The sequence below is a fragment of the Ambystoma mexicanum genome, chromosome 7p (genome assembly GCF_040938575.1).
Source record: "Ambystoma mexicanum isolate Mex_15411 chromosome 7p, UKY_AmexF1_1, whole genome shotgun sequence".
Classification (NCBI taxonomy): Eukaryota; Metazoa; Chordata; class Amphibia; order Caudata; family Ambystomatidae; genus Ambystoma; species Ambystoma mexicanum.
The window spans coordinates 81,895,639-81,923,139 of NC_090939.1; the positions used below are offsets into that span (position 1 = coordinate 81,895,639).

Here is a 27,501-nt window from a genome sequence, read left to right on the forward strand (position 1 = left end):
TCCATGTGGAGTCCAGCAAAATGAAGAAAATGAACACAACGTCAGTGATCAGAATTCCAGTTGTCCCCCAGAATCGGTTGATTTCTACATACTGGGCCTGATGTTTTTGCACATGCACAAAACTGGTTCAATTACAGATGTTAAAGGGGGAATGCGAGCTGCTAGTTTTTCAATGCCAGACATCTTTGCTGATTTCGTCCATGGCCTTTGGAGATCATTCCAGAAGGACTGCATCTGTGGGGTGGAAGTTGCAGAAACACAGGTGGGTGGATTCTGAGGTTCTACATGCTTAGCCCTACGCACGCAGGCATGTACCGATTCATCTCTGCCATGTGCATAGATGGATCAGAATCGTGGGAAAAAGCACATACGAATGAATAATTGGTCGGGCTCGTTCCCGCGATTCTAACGGAATTAGTCATTTGGAAGCAGGGGAGTGACAGTTTAAACCACATTGCGCTAAATTGAGGTACACACAGACATGAAGATAACAAAAGAGAAGAGTTCTTGGTAAATTTCACACGCATGCAGAGGATGGTACACCTCTTTAAAGGCACTCATCTCATTTTGGCAGGCAATAAATAGTGGCTACTGGCTATTGAACTAATATGCTACGGAAGAAAAGACTAAAACATGAAGCTGATGCTCGAGCTCTTTCTTACCTTTCTCCGTCCACGTGCAAGCAGAAGAGTTGCTGTCGTCATGTGAGAATGTACTGACTCCGTGTAATTGCTGAAGCATTGCCCGTCTGGAAATGTAACCTACTGCCACAAAAATTCATGCATTGCAAAATGACAAGAACATTTGAGGTAACCAGCAAAATAACAAGAATATGAGAGCAGCCAAGAGGAGAGGGGCTGGCACTAGATTCCTTCACAGCCATCCCCTGTGGTCCCTCGTTTCTACAGCAGCGCGGCTTTCTTCTCTCTCTCCACTCGCTCGGCAATAATCTTCCTTTGCGCTATCTCTGTCTTAAGCCACCTTCATTCACACCCAGCCTCCCTGTTCACAACTTGCTCCTCTCTCCTACCGACATCCTTTTCACTGCCTTCCTTCCCTCCAGCCTTCATATGCACACTTCTTTGTCATCACTCCTCACTCTTACCACCTTCCTTTACACCCTGTTCCTTCTTTCCCATCAACACTTTTCTTTCCTCCATTCCTCGTTTTCATTTCAATGAAAGCCACCTTGCAGCAAGCCCAGCTCAATGCCGTTGTCGCAGCCATTTAATTGGACTTGTACCCTGCCTTATTTGTTGTAAAATGGGGGAAACCCTCTATTGCCCTCTTTCTGTCCCTACGATCTCCCATACATTTACTTCAGCCTTGTGTGCCTACCCCATTTCCCATTACTGTTTATCATTTCAATGCCTACCATTTTAATCGTAGAATGCTTTATTTTTTACTTTTCTTCATTTAAATTTTGCTGAGTGGTATATAGAACTCAATATAGACATTTTCAGTGAGATTACCTTGCACTGCAATGGGTTTTCATTGAAATGGATGAGATGAAATCGGTGGGTACCCATCCAACCCCCATTGTTCTCCAGTTCCTAGTCAACTCTCTGTTATGGGCCTTCCTTCATTGCCACCTGATCTCTGATTTCTCCTTTCTTCACGCGTTGACGTCCAGTATGATTTCACCATACCTATATGGCTATTAGTTGATACCTCTTTTTTTCAAAAATGTGCATGTTTTCCTATCTCTATTTTCATTACCAATGCACCATTGCTCCGATATCTCCTTTTGTTGATCAATTCTTCTGTATTTCTTCTATCCCTAGTATGTTTCATCGCTGATGTCTCCTTCCTTCAGTGGCATGCTGGTTTGCTTCATCTCCTTTTTTCATCACTACACCTCTTCTCAAATATCATCCTTTCTTTATTGACACATCTTCTCTGATATCTACTTCCTTTACAAATACACTTTATATAGGATGTTGCCACACTATGCCCCTTCTCCGATGTATCCTTCTTTCACTGTTGCACATGCTTTAATGTATCTTCTTTCTTTGCTTATCACCTTTTCTGTGTCTCCTTTGATCACTCATGTTTTATCTCTGATATCTTTTTCCTTCAAGTTATATGTGTGTTCTCTTATAACTCCATTCTTCCCTAATACGTTTGTCTCCAACATCTCTGTTCTTCCTTCCATTAGATGCATCTTCTTAGAGATCGCCTTCCGTTACTGATATACCTTCCCCTATTGATCCTTGTTTCTCTTATATGCTTCTTTTAGGGTTTATCCTTGCTCTAATAATATGAGGCTTCTCTGACTTCTCCTTCCTTCACTTATGTGCCTCTTATCTGATAGCCTGTATCTTCACTGATACAACTCTTCTCCGATATATCCTTCCTAGCAGATGACTTTTTCTCTGCGGTCTCCTTATTCACTTATGTTTCATCTCTGATATTTCCTTGATTTATTGATTTGTGTATTTTCAAGTAGCTCTATTGTACCCTGAAAGGCATACTATTACATATCTCCACTCTTTAACACTGTTCTTCTCTGAGTTATGTCTTTTATGATATACAGCTGTTCTGATTTCTCCTCCCTTCACGATATGCCTCTTTTCTGATAGCCCCTTTCTTCACTGATACTCCTCTTCCCCGTGAGCCCCTTTCTTAACTGATACTCCTCTTCCCCGTGAGCCCCTTTCTTAACTGATACTCCTCTTCCACATGAGCCCCTTTCTTAACTGATACTCCTCCTCCCTGAGAGCCCCTTCTTTCACTAATACACCTCTTCTCTGAGATAGTCTTCCTTCACTGAGACACTTTTTCTCCATGATCATTGATCACATCTATGATTTCTCCTTCCTTCCCTTGTCTTTCTTCTATAATATTTCCTTTCTTCACGAGCACACCTATTTTTAACATGTTTTTCCATTATAGATACAACACTTCTTGGAAATGTCCATTCTTCACTGATATGCATACTGCATTTTCTCATTTATCTCTGTTATTCAAGGACACAGCTTTTATCTGTTATATTATTTCTACATTAAAACAACTCTTCCATGATTTCTACTTTCTTCACTGATGCACGTGCTTTCTTATAACTCATTTCTTCATGGATACACCTTTTATCCAATATTTCCTTTCTTAACTCGTACACTTTCTCTCTGATAACACCTTCCTTCAGATGTCTTTACTGGTAACCCTTCTCCAGTACTTCCTTTCTTCTTTGAAAAGCTTCTTGTATCGTGTCTCCTTCCTATGCTAATATGCATCAGCTTTGATATCTCCTTCCCCAACTGATTCCTCTCCTCTAATATCTTCATCTACTTCTTCTACAATATCTCTGTCATTCACTTAAATGTAAGTTTCTCCATATTTGTTATTCTTCTGAGATAAACCTCTTCTCTGATATTGCTTTCCTCCACTGCTTCATATATTTTTGTAGCTCCTTCTTTCACTAAAATCTATCTTCTCTTGCATTTCATTTCTTCACTGATGATTTTATTCTTTGATGTCTTCTTCCAGCGCTGGTCACTTTTTCTAATGTCTCCTTATTTCACTCATATGTTTCTTCACTGTCATTTCATACTTCACTAGTACGCCCCTTTTCAGAGTGACCTTCTGTCAAAGAGAGCACCCTTCTTGGACATCTCCTTTCCACACTGATGCCCATGTTCTTTTCATCTCCTTTATGCACTGATACACCTTTCGTCTGATTTCTTATGCCTTCCATGATTACCTAACTTAATATCTCCCTCCTTTACTTAAAAGCCCATCGCTTAATATTGTAATCGTCTATTTTTGATACTCCTTTTTGCTATCGCATTATTTTCCTATATGCGCTTGCACGATATCTCCTTCCTTTATTAAAGTGTCTCTTCCCTAGTACCTCCTTCCTTCATTACTATGCATGCTCCTACATATTTCTTCACTGATAGACCTTTTCTCTGGATCTCCTTCCTTCACTGGAATGTCTATTCACGAATATCTTCCATTAATGTTAGCTGTGCTTTGAATGTCCTGAAATCTCCTTTCTTCAAGGAGAGATACATCGGAAGGCTGTTTCTCCTCCCATGATGTGCTGTCCTCCATATGGTGTGGTCTAACTGAATGTCATTCTCCCAGGAATAGCTCAGGAACCCCCCTTTCACACTCAGGACTTTGAAGAATTGTTTATACTCATTAAAATCAAACCAACATATTGGACTTGAAGAGACCGGTACATTTAATATTTTAATTTGTGGTAATTTATAACACATTCTAACCCTTAGCCATAAACAACTGATGTTATCTTGGCTGTGAGAGGTCCTGTCCTGAAATGATGACAATAAAATAAAAATGAAGTCCAGCAGTTTATGAGCTGCTGTACTCTCCTGCTCCCAGACCTGATCCACAACCACCCCTATTTATTTGTTTGGCAGGATCAATGTAAAGAAAGACTTAAAATGTCGCCTTACGTGGCATATGGCACCACCAGTTTGTATGACGATGATGTGTTCCTGAGGCCAGAGAGAAGCCCTTGCCCATACATCAAGTGTAAAGTGAGGTCGGACACATGTTTGAGGACATAGCGATCCAAAGGTTACTTGGTCCAAGGGCATGTGATAATATGAGGCCTGGGAGTTTCTAGGAAGTACCACGAGAAGTCCATCTGGCTCAAGGTGTGAGCATCTTTCAAAATGAGTAGAAGTTTTAATATTCTTCATTTTCTATCCAGGAGTTGGGGACTATATGACTATATGACTAATATGACTACCCAATGGAATATAACTCCCATTTAATACAGTTGCTGGCTTTCCCCTTAAAAAGCAGGTCTAAAGCATATTATTAGTGAAAGTGTGACTAACTGAATTATCCCCTTTGTCCTATCAATGCCAGCATGGGGCACACCATGCCTTCACATAGTCAGTCATTTTTTAATTACAGCAATTCTTGGAAGGGGTGGGTGGTTGTTCAGTGCCAAAGCAAAACTGCATTTATTCATACTTATATAGTACACACCACTAATAGAATTGTTAATTCTAGATGAAATAATAGGTTACATTTTCTCCCATCCCGTCAGCACTGAATGCTTCAATCTGGGAAGGATGAAATACTAAGTCGGTCATACTGGAATTTCTACAGTGATCACTCAAGCTACTGAGGTATTGTATCATACCTGGATGTTCATAGACACTGTCCCAGCCAGGTATTATTCTAATGGTTTCAATATGCGTACACATTTATCTTGAGATTTGGGGTTAGAAGGCCAACTCATCTCATCTTCTGAAGAATGATACTTTTGGGGCAAAAATAGGGCATCAATAAACCCTTTATAACATGTGTATGCAAATAGGATGTTGGCCATATTCTATAAGGACCTTCCACAATTATTTATAAGGTTCCTTTCATTAGTAGGGGAGGAAATCAGTTATACAGAAAACAACTTTACAAAAGGTAACCAAATGAACACTTCTTGCAAAGTCCTGAGTGTGTACCTTTATATCAACCATAAACTTATACTCTGTCTGGGTGCAGCATGTCTATAGATCCACCTGCTCAACCAACACACACAGATCATAAGTTGTCCTATTTCAGGTATTAGAGGCCCATCATGTTCTGTTTTTTGCTTTAATTCTACATATATACATGTTGTGAAACTGGCATTATTAGTGATTACAATGTCGTGACTTTGTGGCAATCGAAAAAGCTAATTACCTTTAGGGATGTCCTTGTAATGAATAGGGTATTCCCCCCATAGATTCTTGAGCTCTCAAAATACACCTCCAGGAGCAGATTAGGTTGTAAACTTGTGACACCCACTAGGGGGCAAAATACAGCGCTGCATAGACTTCAGACAGCCTCACTGAGGCCTCTTCTCACTGAACGTTACACCACCAGAATGCATAAGGAGCTGTGCATGCCCTTTTACTTTCGCTCCAAAACGATTTCCATGTTTACAGATGCAAAGAAAGCGTGGAACTTCCAAAAAGATTATAAGCAAGCTGGTTGACGGGAAAGTGGGAGGGCTGATGAGGAATCTATGGAAGAAATAGAGCATACATCAGAATGAACATTGCCAAAGGCAAGTAACTTGTTCTTCTAATGTCTACCATCCTCCCACTGATTCCTCATCTCTTGAACGATTCCCACTGACCTTTGGAAATGAAGGAGGAAAGAATGCCAGGAATACGCTCTACAGTAGGAAACGGTGAAAGACTGAACTTAAACATGTAAATCCTCCCCTACAAGAAAATCAATGCAGTGTGGAGGTATGTATGTTTGGCAATGCAGCCACCTGACAGATTTCTATCAAAAATACCCCTCTACGTACGGCCGAGGTAGCTGCTTAACCCCTTGTGGAATGAGCTGTAAGCTCAACTTGTACTATTTTCTTAGCATCGTCATGCCGAGTTTTGATGAAAAGGAAAATCCATCAAAAGATGGTTTACCTGAAAATATGCTTCCCTTTTGGAGGCCAGTAAGCAGGCAGGCCCAAAGTATCTACCAGCCCTGATCGTCATTTTGCAGACTCACCCGGAAACCAGCACTCTAAGAGGGAGCAAAGACTCTTACTTCTTAGTACCGTGTGAGGTGTTGGGCCACTCAACTCATGCAGACTTTGTATTAAAGCCATACTCTTTTAGGATGTCATAAACACTGTGGTCCTTTCTACTTTCCAGGCCAGAAGGTAAGTACTCATCTTCTTTCTCCACAAAGATGGAGTCAAACTTAGTGGAAGATTTAATTCTACCAGAGAGCACTCTATGAGGTGCTCTGGTTTATTGAGTGGAGACATGTATAGTCCCCAAAAAAGAGGCTGGTACAAAGAATGGTTCCTGAACCATAGGGCAGTTGTATTTGGGCACCCCGGGACTGAAGAGATGGATTTTTGGGCAGTCAACCATTTGCACCGTTTGGCTTATAGATAGATAAGGGCTGCCCTTGGTGCAGGTGGACTCTACAACAGAAAAGAATGAGCGAATATGCACTGTATAACTGATTTTGGCTACAGGAAAATGTGGGGTGCCTTCAAAGGCCCCAAACTGAAAGGCCCTTTCACCTGAAAAGCAGGTTTTTTCAACACTGAATCAAAAACGGCTTTGCATGTGTGGCTGCAAGTGAAAACAGAAGGTCCCTTTCACATGAAAAGTAGGATTTTACAACACTGACACAAAAACGGATTGGCATGTGTGTTTTTCAAGTAAAATTGAAGAGCCATTTCAAAAAGGCCTACCTGTCACTGCCAAAGGAAAAGCAGAATTTTAATCCACAAAGAAAGAAGGATGAAAGGTCCCTTAAATATTAAAAACAGGATTTTTAAACACTGACAAAAAAACACAGCTTTGCATGGGTGTTTGCAGTTTAAATGTGAAAAATGTACCCCTGCTAACATTTGAAAAGAAAAGCCCACGATGTTTCCATGAAAAAGGCAAACCCTTTTGGCTTGTGGGTGGGAAACTTCACAAAGAAATCCCCCCACTGCAAGTCTGGATGTTACATCCCCCCATCTAATTACAACTGCAATAAAGTGTGTCCTGCTGACGGTGTGGAAAACTCAGTGTTCCCTAGACTTGCTGGCTCTGAAGGCATTGATAGCAGGACAGTTCCCCATGGCTGGAGCATGACCAAAATGTGTGAATATGGGGGCTACAACTTCAAAGAGCAAACAACTAAGTTCAAAGGGACTCATAAAAAAACTCTGGTCACAGGCTGGCTCAGGGAGACAGATGGCTGGATAAAGCAGAGTTCCAATTTGCTGAACATACAGATTTACAATTAATTTAAAAGGACTATTATAACTTAGGCATTTTTTCCAGCAACCATAAGGTGAATGTTCTTCATTTATGTACCATTTTGTAGGTCATTTCCAGACGATTTTGGAGATATAAAATGCATGTACCTACTGGTTAGGGAACTGTAATGGCCAGTTAAACTAGGTTCATGGCTGATCTGAAAATGTTATAAACAAACAATGGGGCAATTTCTACAATTTGACAGGGTATTGCCCTCAGTAAGTAAAGTTCACACAAAAGTTTAGGCAACACACAACTGTGTAAAAGCTACTAGCAGCTGACAGAGAACCCAAGACTAGGTCCAGTTCGTAAAACCCAACCCAAAAAGGTTTTTTACTGTGGGGTGGACTCAGGTCTATTAAAAAAAGGAGAAGAATAGAACAAGGTTGTGGCTGAAGACAGAAGGATAGAGCGAAAGTACTATTCCTGCCTACTGTGCACTCTCAACTAGGTTGCGGTGTTACAACGCCTATCTAGTAGTGACAGAATAAGAGTAAAATTACTACTTCTATGGTGTGTAATGCATTCAACCTTGAGCGTCCCAGCCCACTCTCTTCCAGATTGGCTGGAATTGCAAAGAGACCACCAGTAAAACAAGGGAAGGGAAAAAAAGAGAGAGTTAGCCCAGGAAAATGAAGAGACTCCATTTTTCTCTTCAAAACAACTCATGTGACATCTAATGGGATAAACAGTTTTTCAATGACCCATTGATTGTCACGCTGATCCGGGGGTGCTCAAATTTTAAAAATGACACAAATAAAGGGAATAGGAGATATTCCCATTCCAAAGAACACAAACAAAGACAATACAATGACCACTTCCCATGTGGAATCAACTTTGTACTCATGGAAAGTGGGACAATGTAAAAAGGTTTGCTCAAACTAAGAATGGGGGCAATTTGGAGCCCTTTCAGATTGTAACAAACACCGTCGACTGGTTTCAGTGGCCTAAATTTTGTGACGCCACATTCATCAGGACAGTCTAAGCTTACTCAAAAGCTGGTGTATTTCATTGCTCGACAACCAGTTTTATGAGAAACAGCGTTAAAAATGGTAGATGGCATAGTACATTACCACCATGACGTAGGTGTCATGGAACTGGAATAGTCTGGGGAAAAACCTGTGGGGTCAAAGAAATGAACCACAGTTACTAGACCGCTGCTAAATTCCACATATTGGGTTAGGATGGCACAACACTAGTTTGTCATCCAAGAAAACACAGCCTATGGCTATCACAAAACACTGCTTAATTTCTCAATCTCGTTGTCTGGATCTCATCTCCTTATTGTCACACTGAGCCACCTATATTAGGTAACCACAGTGCTGTTTAGGAAACAACACACCATATGCGGTTATTCTAACATAGAGTGCTCACAGGAAGCTCTTTTAAAATTGTGTTGAAGAACAAAAGGACCACAACTCACCCTTGGTGTTCTCTCCCTCTTGGTCTAGAGAATGGTGTGCCTCAGATTAGGGCATTGCTTAACTGTCCAGTTCATATGTGATGCATCTGTAAATGATTACAGGAATGTAACAATGTTCGAAGTACTGGGTTTCTCAAGATGTCAGTTTAAGGAAACCTCAATGTAAATCATGTGGACAATTGTTTAGGGGCAGGAATGTTTACAGGCTAGAAAAAATAGTTTCCGCAGGGTCCCAGACATAGTACAGATGAACAAGTTACTTCTTACCTTGTAACGTTCTTTCGATGGGATGTTCCTCCGACGTATTCCTTATCTTAGATATATCCTTCCAGCTTTGCTGGCCTCGGAAAATTTTTCTCTAGAAGGCGCTGCGCGTCGACATCCGCCGAGTCGATGTCCCTCGACAGCTGCCGTATCGACGTCATCCTGCCTATAAAGGCCGCGCGCAGCATCCGTTGCTCAGTTCCGTTTTGTAGCCCACAGTTTTTCTGTCTGGACTAGACTAATCACCCTGAAGGAGCGTAAACTGCAACAACAAGGGAAGTAGTACTGCGGGGATGGATGGGAGGGTCGATAAGGAATACGTCGGAGGAACATCCCATCGAAAGAACGTTACAAGGTAAGAAGTAACTTGTTCTTCTAAGGGATTGTGTCCTCCGACGTATTCCTTATCTTAGATAGGCTCCCATAGCAGTATTCTGTTATTGGAGGTGGGAGTACTGACTTCATGCTTCCTTTTATTGATTAATAGAGTGCAATACTGCCCTTCCAAACCTAGTCTCTTGACTGGAGGAGGAATCCAAGTTGTAAAATCGTGTAAAGGTATGGACGGACGACCATGTGGCAGCCGCACATATGTCTTTAACCGGCACTCCTCTTTTGAGGGCCGATGAAGCTGCAATACCTCTGGTCGAATGAGCCTAAGATTTTGAGGGGGCTCTTTTCCTGCCAGTTTATAACATTGCAAAATGGCTAGAATGATCCATCTGGAAATGGTCTGCTTAGTTATCAGTAACTCCAGCTTGTGACCTGCGTAGCCTACAAACAGCTGGTCTGCCTGTCTTATCCTGGGCAGTCTACTTCTAGGGTCCAGCCTGTGTAACCTCTCTTCCTCTTTTCCCGGATGAGGAGGAGGATAGAAAGATGGCAGGGTAATCTTCTGAGTGATATGGAATTCAGAAACCACCTTTGGGAGGAAATTAGGCTTCACTTGCAGGACAACTTTGTCTTTGTGAAAGATTGTATGAGGGGGTTTACAAGAAAGAGCTTGTAACTCGCTCACCCTTCTAGCAGATGTAAGTGCTATTAATAAAACAGTTTTAAGGGTAAGAAATCTTAAACAAGAATGGAGTGGTTCAAAAGGTGTGCCCATCAGGAAAGTTAGGACTAAGTTTAAATCCAATAGGGGAACCTGGAATGGTCTTGGGGGATAAACGTTAGTTAACCCCTTTAGAAACTGTATTACCAAGGGTAACTTGAAATAGGATGGTTCTTCCGCAGTGCGCTTAAAGATGGATAGCGCTGCGAGATAGCCCTTAATGGTGCCAACTTGAAGGCCTGAATTCGCCAAATAGAGTAGGAAGGACAAAACCATTGGTGTACCACATGAAAAGGGGTCGATATTCTTTTCTCTACACCAGCTGCAAAATCTGTTCCAACGGCAGCGGTATAAAGACTTTGTTGCTGGCCTCCTTGCCGAAAGCAACACCTCCATAACATCTTCAGGGAGGTCCCAATCCTTGTACCTCAGCCTTTCAGAAGCCAAGCGTGAAGGTTGAGGGTTTTGATGTCTGGATGGAGAACCTAACCTCCCTTCTGTGAGAGTAGATTCTCTCTGAGTGGAAGTCGAATTGGAGGGCAGATGGACAAGTCTAGAAAGTCCGGGTACCACGTTCTCCTGGCCCAATCCGGGGCAATTAGGATCATGGTTTTCCGGAATCTTCTCAACCTCCTGATCATTTGAGGAATGACAGGGACCGGTGGGAACGCGTACAGAAGCGGAAACTCCCAGTCCACTATGAACGCGTCTCCCAGAGCTCCTCTCGGGGGAAATTCCCTTGAACAGAACAGATCGCACTTCCTGTTGACACTGGTGGCGAACAGATCCACCTGAGGGGTTCCCCAAAGGGCGAAGATCTCTTGAAGGACTTCCTGAGCTAGTTCCCACTCGTGGGAGACTGTGCTCTGCCTGCTCCGAGCGTCCGCTGTCAAGTTCTTCTCTCCGGCTAGGTGAACTGCCGATAGAGAGATCCCTTCTTGGATTGCCCAAAACCAGAGCTGCATCGCCTCTCTGCACAGGGGTAGTGATCCTACGCCCACTCTTTTGTTGAGGTAATGCATGGTCACTTTGTTGTCCGTCATTATCAGGACATTCGTCCCTTGTACAGCTGGCAGGAACGCCTTCAGCGCAAGTCTGATGGCCCTCAGCTCTAACAGGTTGATATGTAGTCTCGACTCCGATGGAGACCAACGACCGCTGATGGTCAAGTCGTTGGCGTGGGCTCCCCACCCCGTGAGTGAGGCATCCGTGACTACTGTTATCTCCGGCCAGGGTTGCCAAAACTGTTCTCCCTTCAAAATGTTCTTCTGACAGGCCCACCACTGAAGGTCTCGAGCCACCCTGTCGGGAACCTGAAGAAGGTCTGTCATTCTTCCTGAGAATTGTGACCACTGAGTCCTCAGTGCCCATTGGAGGGATCTCATTCTCAGGCGAGCCTCTGGCACTAGGAAAATGCAGGATGCTATGCAGCCTAGCAACCTCAAAAAGTCGAAGGCTGGGAGACGTTGGGCATTTTGGAACTTGGTAATCATCTGTAGAATATCTTGAGCCCTCACATCTGGTGGCGAGGCTTTTCCCAGGGAAGTGTCCAGAATCGCTCCGATGAACTGGAGTCTCTGCGATGGTATCATTTGTGACTTCTTTAAATTGAGGGAGAAGCCCAGTCTGTGAAGGGAGTGGCAAACGTGATTTAGCTGGATCTGAGCTTGTTCCGAAGATGCAGCCCTGATCAACCAATCGTCCAGGTAGGGATAGACGTGAATCCCTTCCCTCCTTAGACTTGCAGCCACTACCGACATTAACTTGGTGAAGACCCTCGGGGCGGAGGTCAGCCCAAATGGCAGCACTCGAAATTGATAATGAGAGTTGCCAATTGCGAACCTCAGGTATTTCCTGTGCTTGAGATGGATAGGCACATGGAAATAAGCGTCCTGAAGGTCCAGAGATACCAACCAGTCCTGGAACTGAAGGGCCTGAAGGATCTGAGAAAGAGTTACCATCTTGAATTTGTCTTTCCTGAGGAATTTGTTCAATTCTCGCAAGTCCAAGATGGGTCTCAGTCCTCCGTCTTTCTTTGGAATGAGAAAGTAAGGGGAGTACCAGCCCTTGTTCCTCTGTGCTACAGGTACCGTTCTATGGCACCTTTCTCTAGCAGGTCTAAAATTTCCTGCAAGAGGAGCGGATCTGGAGCTTTCTGAGAGCTGATCCCCGGTGGATGACTCTGAGATATGCGTAGGAGAGGCAGGCAGTAACCTTGGGCAACTGTTTCCAATGCCCAAGCATCTGACGTGATAGTCTGCCATTCCGCCAGATGTTGAGTTAACCTGCCTCTTACAGGTGTCTTGTGAGGGAAGTCCTCAGAGTGGTTTTGGGGCGGCTGATGCAGATGCCGATGGTAAAGAGGCACCTGCTGTTGCTGCGGCTTTTGAATATCTACCCCGTCCACCTCGGGTAGTTCTTCTTTGTCCCCTTTGAGCCGGTCGTCCTCTACCTCTTCCGAATGCGGAGTAGAAGCGAAAGGACTTGCCCCTCGCAGAGGTTCCTGTGGGACGAAAAGGGGTCTGACGGATTGCAGCGCCTAGGGATTTTGCTGCTGCCTTTGATGTTTGCAGTTTTTCTAAACTGTCATCCGCCTTTTGTCCAAACAAAGAAGAGCCATCGAATGGCATGTTCAAGAGCCTGGCTTGCACATCTGGGGCAAAACCAGACTTTCTCAACCAAGCAAATCTCCTGGTTGTTGTACTTGCCGCCATTGCTCTGCTGATACTGTCAGCCGAATCAATGCCCGTCTGGAGGGATTCGCACATAGCGTCTTTACCGTCCTGTATGATATTTAGGAACACCTCCCTTTCTTCTCCCTCCGGGATGCAGTCAGTGTAACGCTCACCTGGTTCCCACGTAGGCGCGGGCGTGGTCTGGACGGCAGTGGCCTCTTCGAAGGAGATGTTCAGCACCCTGAAGATGGAGTGGGCTGGGTTCCCAAATCTGGCTTGTCTGGCTTGGATGAATACCCTTCTGTGAGCGAAAAGGAAGGGTTAATACTCTGCGGGTTTTGTGTAGATCTCCCGTTTCCCTTCTCACCCTCCTTGCAACCCTTCTGTAATTCCCTGTGGAGACTCACCTTAGGGATTGAAAAGGCGAGCTCTCCATCCTGCTTCTGATGCAGGGGCGCGTTAGGGTCGTTACGTCACTGGATAGTAAGTTCGAGTTCGCTTGTCTGTTCCGGTAAGTACCGTAAATGTTTATGGCAAGCTTGAGTCTAAACTGTTCCTCTTCTCTTTTGCAGGTAATGGAAGACTCCGGGCTGAGGGCGGTTTCCGTCGAAAACCTCATTTCAGGTGAGTTTTGGTGTAGGCCCACTACTGTCTTTTCCTGTCTCTTTTTCCTTAGGGGCCAGAGTTCGAGAATGCCGAAGAAATGGAGCCGGCACCAAGCAGAAGCTGAGTCCGACCTGTAAGCAGGTAAGTTTTAAATAGTTCGTTTGCTACGGTTCTTGCATTCACTAATGTGATGTTTGCTTTTTCCCCAAGGAATGGCATCGACCCGAAGGTAAGAAGAATTAGCTTGGCAGGTAAGAGCTTCTTGGTTATTTTCCCTTCTCACCTTGCTTTCTTCTCTTCGTCTCCACGTAGGTGCTGGAATGCTGCAGAGGATCCGGATGGGCGTCGTAGAGCCGAAGGCGCCACGTGCAGGTAAGAGAAGTGCGCCGAGATGTATGCGACGCGGTGAGTATTTAAAATGATGTCTTTTTGCAGGAACGTTGGCGCGCTGAATCCGGAATGCAGCTTTAACAGGTAAGGTTTGTTTTCACCTGTTTCTTCTTCCCTTTTCTATCCTTAGGTGTTTCCAGGATGCTGGCAGGCGTGGTCGAGGGCTGGAGCAGGAGCAGGCATGGTGAGCGTCCAGCTGCTGTGAGCAGAACAACGCGAAGCGTGGTTTGCTGTCTGGGCGTGGCTTAAATAGCCTTTCAAGTAGTCCCAGGTATGTATCCTTCCACTGAAGGTATGTATCCTGCCACCAGCCACACCCGTGTGGTTAAGTAGTTCCTTTTTCATCTGGAAGTTGTAGAATGATCTGCCAGGTAAGCAAATTGCAGCATGGTCTGCCAGGTAAGTTTGCACCAAACACTATTCATTCCATATCTTGTATGAGCCTGGCGCCGATGGTGCCAGGACTGTTATCCCTTATGAGCCTGACGCCAACGACGCCAGGACTGAGCCCAAAGAGCCCCTATCTGGGGTGGCTGGGACTTCCCTAGTATACATGTTGCTTGCCTCTGAGGGTGCCGGGCCCTGTCTGGCTCCTTGGAGGTAGGCATCATGACAGTACCTCCCACCAAGGCCCCCCCCAAGGATATACTGTCCGGAGGCTTTGGTTTGTGTGGAAACTTACAATGAAATTTTTGTATTAGACGAGGTGCATGTATATGATCGCTTGGTTCCCAAGATCTCTCCTGAGGTCCATATCCTTTCCAATCAATTAGGTAAAAAACCTTTGACTTGGACATCTTAGAATCTAATATGTCTTTAACTTCGTATTCCAGTTCCCCATCTACTGGGATTTGGTTCTGGTGGCTTGAGTAGCCTGGTTCCGGGTTGTACAGGTTTCAACAGTGATACGTGGAAAACCGGATGGATTTGCATGTTGGGGGGCAGATAGAGTTTGAAGGCTACCGGTTGATTACAGCCTTGATTGGATAAGGCCCTATATATCTTGGGTTAAAAGTTTGTGGGCCTTTAAGTGGTAGATGTCTAGTCGCCAGCCACACTTGATCTCCAACTTGGTAAGGAGGTACTTCGCTCCAATGTAAGTCAGCATTTTCCTTATATTTGTCCTTGGCCTGCTGTAAATGAGTCTTGGCTTCTTTGAAGGCTCGTGTTATGGTGGCATGTAAGTTATCCACGGCGGGCATTTCAAGGCCTTGAGGTGGTTCAAGATCCGAAGTTCTGGGATGGTGGCCAAATAAGGTATAAAAAGGAGTCTGGCCAATTCCTGAATGCACAGAATTGTTGTACGCGTATTCAGCAATCCATAAAATGTCTTTCCAATTATGTTCTGATTGATGCAACATGCACCGTAAGTACTGTTCCAATGTCTGGTTTGTTCTCTCGGTTTGGCCGTCGGTCTGAGGATGGTGGCTGGTAGATAAACGCACATCAACTTGTGCCATTTGGCAACATCTCTTCCAGAACCGAGAAATAAACTGGCTTCCCCGATCGGAGATTAATATGGATGGAAAACCATGTAGACGAACGACGTTCTCAAGAAATTCCTTGGCTAGGGTGGTGGGAATAAAATGGGCCATCTTGGAGAAGAGGTCTACAATTACCAGTATAGTATTAAATCCATGACAAGGAGGTAGGTCAGTTATAAAATCCAGCGATAAAGTGTGCCAAGGTGCCGGTGGGATGTCCAGAGGTCGTAACGGACCGGCTGGTTTTTGCTTTTGACTTTTATTTTGGGCGCACACTGCGCATGTCATCACGAAAGATTTTATATCCTTTCGCCAGGAGGGCCACCAGAAATGCCTTTTCATTTTTTCTTCAGTCTTAGCGATGCCCGGGTGTCCTTCCATTAGTGTCTCATGATGATGGGCAATAACGAGATCTTGCAAATCCTTTTGAGGCAAGAACAGTCGCCCCTGGAAATAAGGTAAATCGTTATTAATTGAAAATCTGGGATCTTTCAGGCTCCATTCTTGCAAGGCTGCAGCGTCGAAAAGCAATTTAACTCTAGTTTGAATATCCTCTAGAGTTTGTGAGGAGATCACCCCCAAAATTCTCTGTTCGGGAATAATCGGAACTGGATCTAGAGTTGGGGTAGAATTGCCCATTCCTATTCGAGATAGTGCGTCCGCCTTGCCATTCTTGCAGCCGGGGCAATAGGTGATCACAAAGTCAAATTCTGCAAAGAACAGGGCCCAACGGAGTTGACGTGAGGATTGAGCCTTGGCCGTTTTTAAGTATTGCAAATTCCTGTGGTCTGTAATTACGGTAACAGTATGTCTTGCGCCGAGAAGGTAATGACGCCAAACCTTGAAAGCTGACTTGATAGCCAATAGTTCTTTATCTGTGATTGCGTAGTTAACTTTTGGAGCTGAGAATTTTCTGGACCAAAAGGCCACAGGATGCAGTTGGTTCGAGACTGGGTCCCTCTGTGATAGAACCGCTCCCATGGCTAAACTAGATGCGTCAGTTTCCACAACGTAAGGGAGATCTGGACGGGGATGTTTTAACACAGGTGCAGAGGTGAATTTAGTTTTTAGTTCCTGAAATGCTTGTTCTGCTTCCGTAGTCCATTCGAAGCGTTTGTTTTTCCGTAAGAGGGCTGTGATGGGTTGAACCACTCGAGAAAACTCCGGGATAAACCTTCGATAGAAATTGGCAAAAACAAGCATGCTCTGAACCCCTTTCACAGAACTAGGGGATGGCCATTTGAGGATCGCGTCCACTTTCCGTGAGTCCATTCGAACTCCCTTTGGCGTTAGGACGAAACCAAGAAACTCAACCTCCGTGACGTGAAAAATGCACTTTTCGAGCTTTGCAAATAGTTTGTGCTGGCGTAGTTTCTCCAGGACGGCCTTAACATGTTTTCGGTGATCAGATTCCGAGGAAGAGTACACTAGGATGTCGTCAATATATATGATGACACAAACATCTATGAGTTCTCGAAATATGTCATTCATAAAATACTGGAAGGCAGCAGGTGCGTTGCACAACCCGAAGGGCATCACTTGGTATTCAAAGAGTCCGTATTTGGTGCGGAAGGCCGTTTTCCATTCATCGCCCTCTCTGACGCGCACCAGATGGTAAGCCCCTCTTAAATCCAGCTTGGTAAAGATGCAGGCATCTTTCACCTGGTCGAGGAGTTCAGGGATCAGAGGCAGGGGGTAACGATTCTTAACCGTTATCTGATTTAAGGCGCGATAGTCAATACATGTTCTAAGGTCGCCTTCCTTTTCGGCACGAACAACAAAGCTGAAGAAGCCGGTGACTTTGACGGGCGAATGAACCCATTGGCAAGATACTGATCCAAATACTGGCGTAAATGAAGATTCTCTGGTTCGGTAAGGGCATAAATCCTACGACAAGGCGGTTGAGCAATGGGTACCAGATCAATTTGACAATCATATGGCCGGTGAGGTGGTAAGGTGTTGGCCTGTTCTTTTTGAAAAACGTCCTGAAAGTCCTGATACTCAAGTGGTAGTGTGCTGACACAGAGGTTACTGAGGCTAGACCCACTTGTGGATTTCCGGAATAACAAGTTTGTCTGCAGTTAGGAAAGGTGATACTCTTTGCTCGCCAGTCAATTCGAGGATTATGTGCTTCTAACCAAGGGATCCCCAATATTACCTGAAATTGTGGAGCCTTGATTACGTCGAACACTATGGTTTCCCTATGACCATCTTGGCCAACCAGTGTCATTTCTGTGGTAGAATGTGTTACCGGCCCAGAGGCAATTTCGGTCCCATCAACCGTGGTAATGACATCTTTGGTGATTTTTGGTCAGAGAGGGAGACCAATCCTGGAAGCCAATTCAAGATCAACATAGTTCCCAATAGCCCCACTGTCGAGATAGGCCTTTATGCCATGTAATCGTTGAGGCTGCTTTGGATCCACGAGGGTCATTGGCATGATGAAATGCGAGGACAAAGAGTTTGTCTTCACGCTCGGCAAGCGGACCTCTACGCTTGTCGGGCTTGATCGTTTCCCGAATCAGATTTTGGAAGGTTTTGGTCTGTGGCTCCAACCACCTTCTTGGGTGGTTTTACCGGGCAATTTCGTAGAAAGTGTCCAGACTCTCTGCAATAGAGACATAACTGGTTTTGCCGTCTTCTTTCTCGTTCTTTCTGCGTTAGGGGTCCTTTTACTCCCCCAATTTGCATTGGCTCTGAAGTGTCGGTACTCTTGGGGTTTGCGTGGGTTTTTACCAAAGCCCGCGTTTCAAATCTAGTCTGATCAGTCTTTCTATTCTGGAGTCTATGATCAAGTTGGATCACTAAATCAATGTATTCCTCACAGAGTTGGGGTGGATTCACAATTTGAGCCAGAACGTCTTTTAGCTCTCCACAAAGTCCTTGATGAAACAAGGTGATTCTTTTATTCTCAGGCCAACCAGTTTCCACGATCAGTCTGTTAAATGTGGCGATATAAGATAGGAGGTCTTGGTTCCCTTGACGCAAAGACAGAAGTTCGTTATCCAAGGCCTCACCCTGGGCGTGCCGGGCAAATAATCTCTCCATACTAGCCTGGAAGCGTTGAAAGTCACGAAGGATAGGATCGTCTTGATTTACCAACGGAATAGACCAATCGGCTGCACAGCCGCTGAGATACGATAAAACAAAAGCCACCCTAGTTTGGCCATTAGGGAAGGCCCCAGGTCTACATAAAAAGTGTAAACGACATTGGTTCATGAAAACAGAGTATTTCTTGGGGTCCCCCGCAAAACGTTCAGGTGGGGTCAAAGGCATGTTTTCCAGCAGGTTAATTTGCACTGGGTTAGTGGAAGCCATAGAAGTGGACTCTCTCCCGGAAGCAGGTAATGGCGTTTGTCCAGCCTGATTCTGCAAAAGCTGTTAGCCAGGTCTACGGTTCGTTCTTTGGACAAGATCAGTTCTTTTCGAAGAAAGTTGGTTTCTTGGCGGGCGGCGTGAACTTCCGCCCGTAATTCCCCCAATAGTTGGGCCAGTTGGTCTGTTTCGGAAGTCTCCATGGCGCCTGGGTGGGTAATTGTGGGTAGGCTTTGCGTTCTGTAACGCTCACCTGGTTCCCACGGAGGTGCGGGTGTGGTCTGGACGGCAGTGGCCTCTTCGAAGGAGATGTTCAGCACCCTGAAGATGGAGTGGGCTGGGTTCCCAAATCTGGCTTGTCTGGCTTGGATGAATACCCTTCTGTGAGCAAAAAGGAAGGGTTAATACTCTGCGGGTTGTGTGTAGATCTCCCGTTTCCCTTCTCACCCTCCTTGCAACCCTTCTGTAATTCCCTGTGGAGACTCACCTTAGGGATTGAAAAGGCGAGCTCTCCATCCTGCTTCTGATGCAGGGGCGCGTTGGGGTCCAGTTACGTCACTGGATAGTAAGTTCGAGTTCGCTTGTCTGTTCCGGTAAGTACCGTAAATGTTTATGGCAAGCTTGAGTCTAAACTGTTCCTCTTCTCTTTTGCAGGTAATGGAAGACTCCGGGCTGAGGGCGGTTTCCGTCGAAAACCTGATTTCAGGTGAGTTTTGGTGTAGGCCTACTACTGTCTTTTCCTGTCTCTTTTTCCTTAGGGGCCGGAGTTCGAGAATGCCGAAGAAATGGAGCCGGCACGAAGCAGAAGCTGAGTCCGACCTGTAAGCAGGTAAGTTTTAAATAGTTTGTTTGCTACGGTTCTTGCATTCACTAATGTGATGTTTGCTTTTTCCCCATAGGGGCTGGGGTGCTGAAATGCCCAAGGAATGGCATCGACCCGAAGGTAAGAAGAATTAGCTTGGCAGGTAAGAGCTTCTTGGTTATTTTCCCTTCTCACCTTGCTTTCTTCTCTTCGTCTCCCCGTAGGTGCTAGAATGCTGCAGGGGATCCGGATGGCGTCGCAGAGCCGAAGGCGCCACGTGCAGGTAAGAGAAGTGCGCCGAGATGTATGCGACGCGGTGAGTATTTAAAATGATGTCTTTTTGCAGGAACGTTGGCGCGCTGAATCCGGAATGCAGCTTTAACAGGTAAGGTTTGTTTTCACCTGTTTCTTCTTCCCTTTTCTATCCTTAGGTGTTTCCAGGATGCTGGCAGGCGTGGTCGAGGGCTGGAGCAGGAGCAGGCACGGTGAGCGTCCAGCTGCTATGAGCAGAACAATGCGAAGTGTGGTTTGCTGTCTGGGCGTGGCTTAAATAGCCTTTCAAGTAGTCCCAGGTATGTATCCTTCCACTGAAGGTATGTATCCTGCCACCAGCCACACCCGTGTGGTTAAGTAGTTCCTTTTTCATCTGGAAGTTGTAGAATGATCTGCCAGGTAAGGAAATTGCAGCATGGTCTGCCAGGTAAGTTTGCACCAAACACTATTCCTTCCATATCTTGTATGAGCCTGGCGCCGATGGTGCCAGGACTGTTATCCCTTATGAGCCTGACGCCAACGGCGCCAGGACTGAGCCCAAAGAGCCCCTATCTGGGGTGGCTGGGACTTCCCTAGTATACATGTTGCCTGCCTCTGAGGGTGCCGGGCCCTGTCTGGCTCCTTGGAGGTAGGCATCATGACAGTCAGCCGCTGTAGAAGCACACTCCCAAAGTGTATGGCTGAATCTAGCAATGGTGCAAGTAGCATTAACAGATTTTAACGCCATGCTACATGCTGAAAAAACTTTCTTTGCCATAGCATCATATTTCTTATCGTCCCTGTCCTGTGGGACGGTAGGGTAAGCAGTCTTGACATCAGTAGAAGATGCTGCCTGTACCACCAGACTTTCTGGGGATGGATGTTTTGACAAAAACTCCGGGTCTGCAGCAGATACCCTGTATTTAGTAGACAGTTTTTTATTTACTGCCGGGACGACATCTGGGGTTTCCCAGTTCGTCATGATTTTCCTCTGAACCTTTATCAAGAATATCCGTGAGGTCATCTTGTTGGAAAGCCTGTGAAGGTGTTGACCACCCCATAAATTCTGTGATCCTGGCCATTAAGGCTCTATAGGGGGTTTCAGCATGCTCCCCCGGGTCTGGCCTAGCGAACTCCACCTCAGGGGAAGTGTCTAACCCAGTTGCCTCATGTAAGGAATCATGGAGATCCTTTAACCTGCGTTCTTCTGAGGATAACTCCTCTTGAACTGGGGTTGCAGGTCCCTGCAACTCAAATGTGTCTTCTTGTTCAGATAGTTCTCCCTCTTCCATAATTGAGGACATAGTTCTCAATTGTTCTGAACTCACAAAGGGTGTGAAACCCATCTCCAATGCAGAGGGTGCCAAACTTGTTGTAATTGGCCTCGAAAACGTCGATGTCGTCGACGCCGAAGGTTTCGGGCGTGGCGTCGAAAACAAAGGCGGAGGCCTTGAGGTCCTCGATAGAATCGGGATTCTGCTCGAGGAAGTCGACAATCTCGACGCCATCGTCATCGAGGATCTGGGGATCGCCACTGGGTGCGTCGCAACCGTGACTTTCCTTGGCGTCGACGCCGGTGTCGAAGATGGCGTCGAGTCGACAGACCCGTGTGTCGAAGGTCCCTTCGACAACGGCGTCGAAGACACCGACCTCGGCGTCGACGGACCCTTCATCGACGGAACCTTCGAAGAAGGTTTCGAGGTCATAGCTTTACTCGAGGGTTCGTGACGCACTCGAGAAGCTTCCTTCGCCGGGTACTGCGACTCGCAGCGTTTTTGACCTTCGGGTCTTTCGACCAGAGCATCGCTCTCGGCAGTCTTCGAGGGGGTTGAGGCCGCTTTCTCGAAGACGCTCATCATATTTTTGCGGAATTCCTCCCATTCAGCCCGGGAACTATGTTTCGTGGGGCAAGGGATTCTCTTAGGAGAAACAGAGGAAGAGGAGGACGGAGAAGGGGATCTTCGACGTCTCCTCTTCGAGTGCTTCGATCTCGAGGAGTGATGGGACCCACTCCGAGACCTGGAGCGCGAATGGTGACGAGGAGACGAATGTCTCGACTTCGTCGAGGAAGAAGAAGCTTTTGAAGTCTTACCTTTCTCCAGCTTCCCTCTACGCTCCTTCAGGGCCTTAGCTGTCATGGACATACAGTCCTCGCACTCCGAACAATGGTGTTCAGCTCCCAAACACCACAGACAAACTCTGTGAGGGTCAGTCAGCGACATCTTTTTCCCACAGTCTCGGCATTTTTTGAAGCCGGACCGAGGGGTTGTCGGTTCCGACGAGGAAGCCATTGAGTATGGATCGAATATGTCGAGGTAAATAGGATAAATTCTCTACGAAACTGAGCAACGATATTCCGAGGCACTGAGTAAGCGCGGAAAAACAGAACTGAGCAACGGACGCTGCGCGCGGCCTTTATAGGCAGGATGACGTCGACGTCGATACGGCGGCTGTCGAGGGACATCGACTCGGCGGAAGTCGATGCGCAGCGCCCTCTAGAGAAAAATTGTCCGAGGCCAGCAAAGCTGGAAGGAGATATCTAAGATAAGGAATACGTCGGAGCACACAATCCCTTCGAAATACTTAATTCTGAAAGAGTATGCAGTGAAAGGGAAGAAGGCAAATACAACAGCTAGTCTATGCCAAATAGGAGTGGAAAGTTCAAACATCCATTCAACCACCAATCTTAGCATGTACTCACTTGTAATATACGTCACACAGGCATCTACTTGATCGAACCAAAGACGCTCAGCGTGAGCGCGTATAACGCCTTACTGTATTCTCTGTGTTTTAAATAAGAGAGAAGGAGGCGGGATCATTTAGATTGCCGCGTCATGTGACACGCGTCAGCGTGTCACGTGCACGTTTGCCTACCTCCGCATTTGGCCGACTCGGGGCTAGAGTAGATGCCTGTGTGACGTATATTACAAGTGAGTACATGCTAAGATTGGTGGTTGAATGGATGTTTGAACTTTCCACTGCATACTCTTTCAGAATTAAGTGTATCTGTACTATGTCTGGGACCCCGCGGAAACAATTTTTTCTAGCCTGTAAACGTTCCTGCCCCCAAACAATTGTCCACATGATTTACATTGAGGTTTCCTTAAACTGACATCTTGAGAAACCCAGTACTTCGAACATTGTTACATTCCTGTAATCATTTACAGATGCATCACATATGACCTGGACAGTTAAGCAGTGCCCTACTCTGAGGCACACCATTCTCTAACCAAGAGGGAGAGAACACCAAGGGTGAGTTGTGGTCCTTTTGTTCTTCAACACAATTTTAAAAGAGCTTCCTGTGAGCACTCTATGTTAGAATAACCGCATATGGTGTGTTGTTTCCTAAACAGCACTGTGGTTACCTAATATAGGTGGCTCGGTGTGACAATAAGGAGACGAGATCCAGACACCGAGATTGAGAAATGAAGCGGTGTTTTGTGATAGCCATAGGCTGTGTTTACTTGGATGACACACTAGTGCTGTGCCATCCTAACCCAATATGTGGAATTTAGCAGCGGTCTAGTAACTGTGGTTCATTTCTTTGGCCCAACAGGTTTATCCCCAGACTGTTCCAGTTCCATGACACCTACGGCATGGTGGTAATGTACTATGCCATCTACCGTTTTTAACGCTGTTTCTCATAAAACTGGTTGTCGAGCAATGAAATACACCAGCTTTTGAGTAAGCTTAGACTGTACTCATGAATGTGGCATCACTAAATTTAGGCCACTGAAACCGGTCAACGGTGTTTGTTTCAATCTAAAAGGGCTCCAAATTGCCCCCATTCTTAGTTTCAGCAAACCTTTTTACATTGTCCCATTTTCCATGAGTACAAAGTTGATTCCACATGGGAAGTGGTGATTGTATTGTCTTTGTTTCTGCTCTTTGGAATGGGAATATCTCCTATTCCCTTTATTTGTGTCATTTTTAAAATTTGAGCACCCCCGGATCAGCGTGACAATCAATGGGTCATTAAAAAACTGTTTATCCCATTAGATGTCACATGAGTTGTTTTGAAGAGAAAAATTGAGTCTCTTAATTTTCCTGGGCTAACGCTCTCTTTTTTTCCCTTCCCTTGTTTTACTGGTGGTCTCTTTTCGATTCCAGCCAATCTGGAAGAGAGTGGGCTGGGGCGCTCAAGGTTGAATGCATTACACACCATAGAAATGGTCATTTTACTCTTATTCTGTCACTACTAGATAGGCGTTGTAACACCGCAACCTAGTTGATAGTGCACAGTAGGCAGGGGTAGTACTTTCGCTCTATCCTTCTGTCTTCAGCCACAACCTTGTTCTATTCTTCTCCTTTTTTGAATAGACCTTAGTCCACCCCACAGTAAAAAACCTTTTTGGATTGGGTTTTACGAACTGGACCTAGTCTTGGGTTCTCTGTCAGCTGCTAGTAGCTTTTACACTGATCTGAAAATGTCCCAATGTAGGAGTTGGCGAACTGGTGAAAGTAAAATTAGGAATATGGGTTGGAAATTACATGTTCATAACTGTTATGCTTACCGCGAAAATGGCGGAAAATCGCCAAACGGCCTTGCAACATGTTGGGGACCTGGCTGTTGTCTTATTTAATTCCCTATGATTAACTGAAAATGCAAATGGGGCTGTCATATGCCTGCTCCAGACTCTTGAACCAATCCGTGGAGATGGGCTGGATTTGGGAGGAGGGAAAAGTGTAACTGTCCAATCCTATTTGTGAGGGTACTTCCCCAAGATTGTAAAATTGCTGATGTCATTGCTGCTATATAAGGGGTACTGCACTAGGAGGAAGACAGAGCTGCTGAAGTTTACCATCAAAAGGGTGCTGCTGCAACTTACATCTGACAGCTGCAAGGAAACACCAGAGGAGATTGCTGAGAGTGCATCTGGGTGGAGCTGTCTATTGCTAGGGAGGCCTAAATACTGCCTGGTCCTTTGGTGGAGAGCGGGAGGCCATCCTTGAGAGTGGTATCACCAGACCTATCTTTCTAGAGGGTCCTAACATGCAGCTGGCCGTCCTGAACTTTAAACAGAGGATTTCGATGTAAGTAGAACTGAGCCCTGGGAAACCAAACGGTGGGAAAGTCTGCTTGCCTTAAATCTTTTCCCTTTATCGGGGTGAGGGAGGGAAACTGTAGATCCTTAGTCTATTTAAATAAAACGATTCATTTAATTAATTCCCCATTTGTTGGAACACTAGAGGGTGTTTTCTGTTAAAATTTGAAATTAACAATGCTCACTTCCCAGTGTGCGCTGAAAAACTATAGCCTATAATTTTATTGTGGAAGCCTTTTTGTCCTGTTCTTTAAGGAGGAGGGGTGTCTTTGTTCTTAAATCAGTCCAATCTTTTTCTCCAACTTCCCCCAACACAGGCCTTTCTGTGGAGGGGGATCCGAAATCCAGAATTCCCCAAATCATTCAAATTTTTCTGTCCGACTTCCCCAACTCAGACCAAAGTTGGGGGAGGGGACCTGAAAAACAAACCGCTAAATCACCCTGTGTTTATTTTAAACCAAAAGTGTGGGGGAAATCATAATTGCCATATGTATTTTTACCAATCTTGAAAACCTACAGCTAGCTTTTTAAGCATCCTGGAAAATCGAAATTGCGCAGCACTACATCTATAAAGGTGTTTACTGATCAGTGCTAGTTATTTCTTAAAGTGAAATTTGTAGAAAGTAAAGAATTGTGATTTGTGTTCTTTTCAACTCACTTTTGTGATTTCTTTATGTTGTGAGATGTTTATTGTGTGTGCCATGGATGAAGTGGTGTCTGACATGTTACTTTCTGGAACCTGCATGTATTTATTTAATTTCATGGATATTTAAATTTTGTGTCATTTTATTAGTTGTTCATTTATTTTGTCATTTTAATATGTTGTTTTAATATATATTATTTGGTTGCGATGTATTCTGTATAGGTCGGTTGTTGCTACTGTAGTGGTATTGTGCTGGTGAACCCGTGCCACCACACCCCCTGGGCTTGGCATAAGATTCTTCATCTGCCTGTGTTCTGCTGCCAGGCCTGTGTGAGGTCTGTCCCTCTGTTGCTGCTGTACCTGACTTCATGTGAGCACCCTGCTTCAAGTGGAAGTTACTCCCAGCTTCCAGTAATCTATGTTGTGGCTATGTTCCAGCCCTGGGCAGTTCCCCCATCTTTACAATCCCTCAGGGCTGACTGCTGCCTAGCCTGGTCTTCCTCCTGCCTTTCCTGCTCCTCCGGTGTACTGGAGTTTGGTCGATCATATCAGCCTACGATCTCGCATTGTGGCAAGACTGTGCTCTTTAAACTGTTAACACTACATTTCTCCCCTTTTCACATATAGATGCCTCTGCTTTAATCTATGTGCTTTTCTTAACCCTGGTGCAGTAACCTCTGTCTGTTAATTGTTGGCGCTGCACTCACTTTTACGTAGAGCTCAAACCACATCTAGATGTGTCTATCTTTTTGTCAGTGTGTTTCTGTACTGCCCCATGTTCCCGTCATGCTGATCCCAGATTTGGATATTATAGTCCGTTGTCTTGGGGTTTGGAACTACTTAGTCTTCATTGGAGCATTTTGTAACTCTTTTTAGAGTGTGAAATATACTGTAAATAAGTTTACTTTGCATGTCAAAATTGTGTGTTTGAACATCGCTTTGCTCCCAGACTCTGATAAAGCTCCTAATTCTATGGCAAGACTGGAGGCAAGCATTATGCTTCAGCTTCATTTATTACTACTCTTCAGCAGTTTCAAAAAAACTATAACAAAATCAACAACATTGAAATGTCCCAAGTGACTTTTCCACTTTCAAACTACAAATCCCATAGTCTCTGTAGTCCTTCACTCTCCAGCTCAGCTATGACCACTTCCTGTCCCTGAGCTCCTCCTCTTCTTTTACTGCTCTTCAAGCAGATAAGTACCATTTTCTTTACCTCCAAATACACCTGTAGAAGCCAGGTTTTAGATTAATATAACACTATTATAGGGGAGTGCATGGGTATACCATAGAAATGAAGAGTTTAGCTTAATGCAGCACTGTAGACGAGGGAGACGATAAGGAGATTATCATAATGTTCGATAGACAGGATTAGCGCAAATAGGCAGTATTACACACAGAACCACCGTTCGTTTCAGTGCGTGATTACCGTGATTAGCAACGCTTCGGAATTATTGAGAACATAACAAAGAGCGATTCAGCGGTGCTGCGGCCCCGTGCCCTATGACCGGCACCTCAGGGGATCAGCGGATAGCCCGCAGAGCAGACAGGCCTCGCTCCAGGCAGAGAGCGCAGTGCCGCTCAGGCCCCCTCCTTCTTGGAGGCGGAGCCAAGCACCAAGACACACGTGCCACAGGCCCTCACTAGATGGAGAACAGCACAGAGCGTTCTGGCCCCCACACTTGCATGGGTGGAGCCGGAGTCCGACTTACACGACCCCACGCCGCATTCATATTGCGACACAGAGCCAAATCACACGGAGGAGAACGCTCGCATGCGAGCATTATATTTACTATCTGCAAAGAGCAGCAG

The 27,501-nt window shown here is 45.3% G+C and overlaps 1 protein-coding gene across 6 annotated transcripts in view; it reads right to left on the bottom strand.

The window, feature by feature from the left end:
* STXBP5L (syntaxin binding protein 5L) overlaps positions 1-27,501 on the bottom strand; it is a 3,950,894-nt gene that overhangs the window by 370,015 nt on the left and 3,553,378 nt on the right. For 3 of the 6 annotated variants that reach the window (XM_069635832.1, XM_069635829.1, XM_069635835.1), the window contains one exon: positions 663-764. The exons of 2 other annotated variants lie outside the window; for them this stretch is intronic. In XM_069635832.1, the coding sequence (XP_069491933.1) occupies positions 663-764 (102 nt within the window). The remainder of the gene's footprint in view (positions 1-662; positions 765-27,501) is intronic. One more of the 6 variants, XM_069635831.1, reaches the window with a different exon arrangement.